The sequence below is a fragment of the Camellia sinensis genome, chromosome 11 (assembly GCF_055761805.1).
Source record: "Camellia sinensis isolate YWXY chromosome 11, ASM5576180v1, whole genome shotgun sequence".
Taxonomy (NCBI): Eukaryota; Viridiplantae; Streptophyta; class Magnoliopsida; order Ericales; family Theaceae; genus Camellia; species Camellia sinensis.
The window spans coordinates 140,866,916-140,875,814 of NC_138971.1; the positions used below are offsets into that span (position 1 = coordinate 140,866,916).

An 8,899-nucleotide genomic window follows, 5' to 3' on the forward strand; every position below is an offset into this window, starting at 1 on the left:
CGTCAAACCCCAACAAGAAGTTGATCCTTGGTAAAAATAAATAAATAAATAATAATTTTTAATTGGTAAGTACCTAATATATTTATTTGCATAAATTTTTATAAATATACATAAATTATTTTACAAAAGCACATAAATTTTCATAAACATACGTAAGTTAACTCATAAAAATTTAAGAAATCATAATTTACGTATATTGGTGAAAACTTACGCGATTTTATAAGATAATTTATGTATATTTGTGAAAATTTACGCAAGTGCATATGATATGTACTTTGCAAACCCAAACACTTCCCAAAAAAAAAAAAAAAAAAAAAAAAAAAAAAACTAATTTTTTATGTTTTGCATAATAAAAATTAATTAAAAATATTTTTAATAATTAAGGGAAAGTAAATAAATTTGAACAATATTACTAACACAAAAACCAACACAACATAGAACAAAGACACTATAATTATAAATCCTAGGCTGTGTAGGATTCATAATCATGTGATTATTTATGATTCATTTTGTATTTAATTTTTTAAATAAATTACATTAACCTTTCTTGAAGTTTAAAATAAAAATTGAGTAAGCCCTCACAAGATTACTCTTTCAATCTAATTTAAATTTTGAAAGTTAAATCATTCATAAAATTATAAAGAACACCACGTTTAAATTGTGTCACTTTGATTGAATGAATATCAAGATATTATACTTATATAAAATAAAATTTCTCACACACAATCTTAGCCTATGCACAGCTAAAAAAACAAATAATCAATTAATTTTGAATTAGATTTCTCAAGTTCAAAATTTGAATTCGACCATCTTATAAGAGTGTGAATTCAACCATCATATAAGAGTCTGTGAGGCTCATTATGAGTCTTATTTCAATAATTCAAATCGTTCATTTTGTAGAGTTCTTTATGTGTATCATCTATGAAAAAAATAGATCAATCCGATAATCATAATATTTTTATTTTATTGCGTTTGCTTCAAAAGAAAAAAAAAGTAGTCTATTTTTAAAAACCTACTTGTCATTTTTTTTAGAGACAAATGTAATAAAATAAAAATATTACAATTATTGGATAAATTTTTTTTTTTTTCCATAAATGATATTTATAAAAGATTTTATAAAATAAACGATTTTAATAATCAAGACAAGGTCCATGGTGAATCCACGAACCCTGACATGATGGTCAGATTACTTTGGGTAAATTACACTTTTTTCCCTTTATATTTGCCCTTTTTTTCATTTTGGTCCATAAAGTTTTGTTTTGTTTTGGCTTTTTAACTTTGGACTTTTATGTTTTGAATTTTTATTTACATTCAAAGGTCAAGTTTGGCAAGTCCAGAAAAAGTCAAAAAGTTATTCAAAAAGTTAAAAAGTTAGCACTATTCACCAAAAGTCAACAATTACGGCTGCATAATTCCCAATTCTAATTTTCTCTTACAAACTAATTTTTACAATTTTTTATTACACATTTTTCTATAAAAAGTCAAAAAGTTAATCCAAACATTTATATTTTCTTTCTCAATTTTTTAGTTCAAAAATACAAAAAGTATACTTATTTAGAACACCCCAAACAATCCCAAAATTAAATAGAAAATGTTATATTAATTGCAACATATTTTTATATTGTGTTAAAAGTATAAATTACATATAATAAAATATTTTTATGTTACGTTACTATCTATATGTTATTTTTGTGCTACGTGACTTTAATCCATTCATAACGTCAACATCTTGCGTGGAAATTGATCTTTGAATGGGTGAGATTTGAAACCTTTTTGCCGTGAGAGTGGGGGTGGGGTGCTTACAACGTCAAACCCCAAGAATAAGTTGATGTTTGGTATAAAAAAAATAATAATAATTTTTAAGTGTGTAAGTGCATATTATATATATTATGTGTGTAAAAAATATGTGTATAAATTTTTATAAATATATATATATAGATATATATATATATATATAATTACTGCATAAAATAGCATAGATTTTTACAAATATATATAAGTTAATTTATAAAAATTTGATAAATCACAAGTTATATATATTTTGAGAACTTATGCGATTTTGTGAGATAACTTATAAATTCTCACAAATATATATATGTTAATGTATATAGATAGCTATGTATACATTAACATTTTACCTTTCATTTTTTTACAAATATATGTAAGTTAATTTATAAAAATTTAAGAAATCACAAGTTATGTATATGTTGAGCACGTATGCGATTTTGTGAGATAATTTATATATATATATATATATATATTTGTGAGAATTTACACAAATACATATAATATGCACCTCGCATACCCAAACACTTAAAAAAGAAAAATGATAATTTTTTACATTTCATATAATAAAAATTAATTAAAAATATTTTTTTATAATTAATGGAAAGTAAAAAAATTTGAACAGCACTATTAACATAATAACCAAACACAAAATACATTAAAGACACTATAACTATAAATCCTACACTGTAGGATTTATAATCATGTGATTATTTGTGATTCATTTTGTGTTTAATTTTTTAGATAAATTACATTTACTTTTCCTGAAGTTTAAAAAAAATAGAGCAAGCCCTCACAAGTTTAGCATAATTACACTGGGCTCCCCTAAGGTTTTAATTTACAAAACACTTGACTGTTTCATCAGAAATCTACTAGTTGTATGAATAAAAATAATATTATCATATCTTTTATACTAAAATATATATTTACTTTATGTATCTTTATGTACCTTTGTGTTTTCATACCATTTGTATTAGTTTTGGTCTTGTAATTTTACTAAAAAGCAAAAATCAATATAATTATGTTAAAATTGTTGTGCTGCTTGTATTTTTTCTTTAAATTCAAGAAAGTTCATTTACCCTAATTTTTTTGTTCCCAACTTTTTTGAATTCATTTAGGTGAAAGATATTTAGCACTTTTAAAAAGTAGAAAAAATATTCTAAAGGCCTAAAATAAAAAATTGACTAAACATAAAGGAGATAAAGTGTAATTTATCTAATATTTTAATCTAACAGCAATGCTACAGACCCCCACTGGAGATGACCCCCAGTGACCCCCCAGTGCCACGTGTCGGCCTGGGGTTGGCTGAAAACTTTAAAAAAAAAAAAAAAAACTGTTTTTTTTTTGGACCAATGGGAGGTGACCCCAGTACCCCCACTGGGGGTCCAAAGCTTTATTCTTAATCTAAAGATAAAATTTGCTGTAACTTTTCGTATACAATTTAGGTATCCACCGGATTAGAACTCCAAAACCTACTACACCAGTATGTAATTTTGAGAATTGAATTTTTTTTAGTAATTTTTAATTTTTTATTAAAAAAATGTGTAAAAATATATATATAAAAAATTGATTTTTTTATAATAATTTTTTAATTTTTTGACTGAACGAATAAATTGTCAAAATAGGCTTAATCTTATTTATTACTTTTTTGTGGATACATTAAAAGTATAAAAATAAATAAGCCCGAGTCTCCGAGCCCCCATAGTGATAGTTATTCTAAAATTTTATTTAAAAACGGGCATAGTGTGAGCTCCACTTATTTTTTTTTTTTTTTTGATCAGCAAAGAAAAATTTCATTAATCAACATGAAATTAAAGGTACAGGAAGATGAAATGCACTGAGAGAGATTCGGACAGTACAAAGTACCCCTACTACTGCAACTCGCAACCATACAACCAACCCCTTGGCCTCACGATTTTTTTTTTTTAAACAAAAAACGTTAAGAAGGACTTAACAAAAAATAAAATACATGATTCCCCACAACATCAACCCACCAAAACACCCAAACTGCTAAAAAAACCTATTCTAACACCCAAGTTGGTAACCCAAAAATTTTAAACACTAACTGCACTCCCAATGCACCTGCACTCCCATGCCTATGCTGCCCATGCCTGTGCCAAGACCAACTGCCCACGCCTATGCTGCACTCCCACGCCTACACTGCCAATGTTGATGTCTTCCCAAGGCCAACCACTCACCTGAACACCTAGTCTGCTGCACTCCCAAGGCTACACAACACCTATGCTGCTACACTCCCGAGGCCACACCACCGGAAAGCTCCATAGCCCACAGCTCCAAGGGCCGACACCGGTATGAAACATCGACCAACCACCCAAGAAAGCTCCAACGCCTATGCTGCTACATCTTCCTTGCTGAACTTGACATTTCAGCTCCAACAACCCTGCTACAACTTCCCTTCTGCAACTTCTCTGCTGCAACTTCTCTTCCCTTCTTCACACCCACGCCTATGCCGTAGACATAACAAACACCCACTGCAACTCCAAAAGCCAACACTGCTAACGCACACCCATTGCAAATCCACACTCCGACCAACGCTGGGACTCCTCCAAACATTTGGAATAAGATCACCCCTCAAACTCTCACACAAAGAGGAGCGCACGAACGAAAACCGGACAGATCTGGACCTACTACGACGCCCTTGTTTCCGCCCAAACAAAGCATCAAAACTTGACCACCAATCTGAACCAGAGTTCACCCCTCAAGCTCCTACTTCACCAAAGAGCGCACGAATGAAGATCCTGAACGACCAGAAAATAGAAAAAAAACCAACCGCAGCACTCAAAACAAACCGAGGTGGGTAAAATGGGGGAATCAAGTTTATTGGAGGAGAAAAACTAACGAACAACAGCCGGAAAGAGCTAGGCCAGCCGACCGCCATAGCCAAAGGCGGCGGCCGGCCGGCCCAAAAGGAGGCCTAGGGAGGAGGTTTTAAGAGAGAGAGAGAGAGAGAAACTTCCCTTCTGCAACTTCTCTGCGGTCACCTGCATGTGAGCTCCACTTATTATTATTTTACATTTTTATTATTAATTTTTTAAATATTAAGCAGAGCCCACGAGCTGATGTTATTGTCTTTCAATTTTTTTTTTTTTTTTTTTTTTTATCTTTATCAAAAATAAATATAAGCATTTTTATTGATTCTAATAAACAAAATAAAATAAAGAGTCGAGCTTGACTTTGCATACAACACAATCACTTGTTGTGAAACACTAACTATAAATTCCATACTATTCGTAGCATATATTCATTCAAATGTATTATGCACACAACTTCTTTGCTGCATTGTAATCATATATATGAAGGAACACATGAGAGGTCCTGTAGTTGGTTTGCTATGGTGGATTCTTGCCATAGCAAGTCTCGATTTTAGTTTCTGCAATGGAAACTCCACCGTGTCTTGCATTGCAAAGGAGAGACAAGCCCTTTTGCGGTTCAAGGACGATCTTACTGATCCTTCAAGCTGGCTTTCCTCTTGGTCTAGCAATGACGACTGTTGTTCATGGGATGGAGTTGTTTGTGACAATTTTAGTGGCCATGTCCGTGAGCTCCATCTTCAAGGTTCATGCACAGACTACTCAGGTTTTATGTGCAATGATTACATACCCAAGTTGGGTGGTAAGTTAAATCCTTCTTTGCTCAATTTGAAAGATTTGAATTACTTGAACTTGAGCTACAACGATTTTGGAGGGATAGAAATCCCCAATTTCATTGGTTCTTTAAGGAGTCTAGAATATCTTGACCTCTCTAAAGCTGGCTTTAGTGGAGTAATTCCTCAAACACTTGGGAATCTCACAAGTTTGCACTATCTTGATCTTCAACATTGTTCTAGTAGTATTTTGAGTCTAGAAAATTTTCAATGGATTTCTGGTCTTCTCTTGCTCCAACACCTCGATTTAAGTTGTGTGGATCTTAGCCAATCCTCTAATTGGCTGCAAATGACTAGTATGCTTCCTTCTTTGGTAGAATTACACTTGCGTTACTGCCAACTTGATCTTTCTTTTTCTCTTCTTGGCCTTAACTTTACTTCTCTTGCCGTCCTCGATCTCTCCGGAAACTACTTCAAACCTTTGATGCCAAATTGGTTGTTTGGTCTTACTGGCCTTGATTCTCTGGTTCTACCAGAATGTGGTTTTAGTGGTCCAATTCCTAATGGACTTCAAAACATGACTAGCCTTCGAGATCTCGATCTCTCATGGAACCGTTTCAATTCCACCATACCCATTTGGTTGTATAATTTCAAAGGTCTCAAATCACTCAACCTTGGTGGAAATGATTTACAAGGCCCAATCACAGATGACATTGGAAATATGACTTCTATTATTCACATTGATTTGTCATACAATGAAATTGAAGGAAGAATACCAAGATCTATGGGAGGTCTTTGCAGCACAAAATTTATTGATTTTTCATATAACAAATTTGGTGACATATCAGATGTTTTCAGAAGTTTGACTGGATGCATTTCAGATAATTTGGAGACGCTAAGGTTACGTGAATGTCAACTTTCTGGTTCTTTCAGTGATAATCTCGGGCAATTTAAAAATTTGCAGAAACTAGATCTTTCAGTTAATTCAATTGTTGGTCCACTTCCATGGTCAATAGGAAGACTATCATCGTTAAAATCATTATATTTGAATGATAATCGATTGAATGGAACAATTCCTGAAAGTCTTGGTAATCTCACGAAGTTAGAAGAACTATATATTAGTTACAATTTTTTGGAAGGGATTATGTCAGAAACTCATTTTGCCAACCTCAAAAATTTGAAAATTTTAGATGCTTCTAGCAATTTATTGATTTTTAAAGTAAGCCCTAACTGGATTCCTCCATTCCAACTTGATGAAATTAGTTTAAGGTCATGTCATTTGGATCCACGTTTTCCTAATTGGCTTCAATTACAAAAGAAACTTTCATATTTGGATTTTTCATCCACTGGAATTTCAGGTAATATTCCTACTTGGTTTTGGAACTTATCTTCTGGAATTCATTATTTAAATCTCTCTCACAACCAAATCCATGGTGAGATTCCATATATTCCAAAACATGATGACCATTCACACCCAGTAATGTACTTAAGTTCCAACCAATTTAGCGGTCCATTGCCTACTATCTCTCCTCATCTAGTTGAGCTTGATCTTTCCAACAATTCATTTTCAGGAGATATGACTCACTTCTTGTGCGGCAAATCGAATGAAACAATTGAATTGAGGATTCTTATCCTTCGAGAAAATCTTTTATCAGGAGAAATTCCTGATTGTTGGATGAATTGGCAATCAATAGAAGTCATCAATCTTAGAAACAACAATTTGAAGGGGAGTATTCCAAGTTCCATAAGCTTCTTAAGTCACCTAATTTCATTGCAAGTACGCAACAATAGTCTGTCAGGTGAATTTCCTCCATCACTACAAAATTGTACGCAGTTACTAACAATAGACCTTGGTATGAATAAGTTTGTTGGAAGCATACCAGCATGGATTGGAAAAAGTCTTCTTGACTTGAAGTTTCTTATCCTTCGTTCAAACAGGTTTATTGGCGAAATTTCTTCCAAACTCTGTCACCTAACCTCTCTTCAAATCTTAGACCTGGCAGACAATAAATTGATCGGAACCATACCTTGGTGTGTCAACAAGTTCACTGCCATGACCACTATACAAAACTCAAGTGATTGGATTGATTATTCTTATTATTATGGGCAGATCCTAGAGAATGAATTTGTGGTGACAAAAGGAAATGAGTATCAGTATAGCACTATTCTCCCACTTTTAACTAGTTTGGACCTTTCAAGCAACAATTTATCCGGAGAGATTCCTGAGGAACTAACAAGTTTGTTGGGCTTGAGATTAGTGAATCTATCTCGAAATCACTTGACAGGAATGATCCCCAAGAAGATCGGGTACATGAAGTCATTGGATTCTATTGATCTCTCAAGAAACCAACTCTCAGGGAAAATCCCTTCGAGCATGTCAAATTTGAATTTTCTAGGTTATCTTGATATATCTTATAATAACTTGTCAGGTAAAATTCCAACAAGCACCCAACTCCAGAGCTTTAATGTTTCTAGGTTTGTCGGCAACAAACTCTGTGGACCTCCACTCACACAGAAATGTAGTGCGGATAACGAACCAGTCAACAATGGAGGAAACAAGGTAGACAAAAGAGAAAAACCTGAAGTGGATTGGTTTTATCTATGCATGGCATTAGGATTTGTAATGGGTTTTTGGGGTGTCTGTGTTCCTTTGTTGCTCTTCAAGTCATGGAGGTATACCTATTTTCAGTTTGTAGATACAATGTGGGATAAACTTTGTGTTGTGTGTGGATGTTGGTAAGCCCAAGATTATGTCAAATGTTGTGCTTAGCGGTGTATGTGTTCCTTTGCTGCTCTTCAAGTCATGGTGGTATGCCTATTTTTAGTTTGTAGATATAATGTGGGATAAACTTTGTGTTATGTGTGGATGTTGGTAAGCCCAAGATTATGTCAAATGTTGTGCTTAGCGTTAATTGTTTTGTTTTGTTTTTTGTGCGCACGTGCACGCAAATTAGATTTGTGATCTATGTATTTTGTTTGTTGTATTAAATTGGTTTATATAATTTTAATTGTATCAATTTTATTATCTAATTTTTTATTTTATATCAATTTGATTAAATTAATAATATCTCTTGAAAAAATAAAAAAATTATTTAAAAGAAAATTGACCATTTGAAATTAATCATCAACCACTGAATTTCTATGAGCAGATTGAATAACCTTTTATATCCCTTAATTTCAGTTCAATAGCTAAAAGAAACAATTCTGGTAATTCATATCACATGGTGGGACATATTATAAAATATATAATTTCACTTTAATTATTTCACTTATATTTTATGTAATTAGTTCTACGATTGATTGTGTGTGCAGTGGGAAAAAAAATGTTAAAAATCTAACATAGATGGATAAATTACTCTTCAACCCCTTTAAATTTTAAGATTTTTCTACTTTAGTCCTTAACATTTGAAATTTTTCTCAATTTATTCCCGAAACAAACTTACGTACAATTTTGAATCGAAAATGCTTGGTAGTACCGTGGCACCATTTGGACTCAGGTCCATTCACTAG

General features: G+C 32.3%; 1 protein-coding gene across 1 annotated transcript; it reads left to right on the forward strand.

Moving 5' to 3' along the window:
- The first annotated feature begins 4,954 nt into the window (after positions 1-4,954).
- LOC114320931 (receptor-like protein EIX2) lies at positions 4,955-8,418 on the forward strand. The gene has a single exon (XM_028268032.2). It carries the CDS (start codon positions 5,100-5,102, stop codon positions 8,127-8,129), a length of 3,030 nt encoding a protein of 1,009 aa, XP_028123833.2. The 5' UTR covers positions 4,955-5,099; the 3' UTR covers positions 8,130-8,418.
- The last annotated feature ends 481 nt before the right edge of the window (positions 8,419-8,899 follow it).

What these genes read in the sequence shown, in the direction of transcription:
- LOC114320931 (XM_028268032.2), top strand. Translation starts at nt 5,100, where the DNA reads ATGAAGGAACACATGAGAGGTCCTGTAGTTGGTTTGCTATGGTGGATT.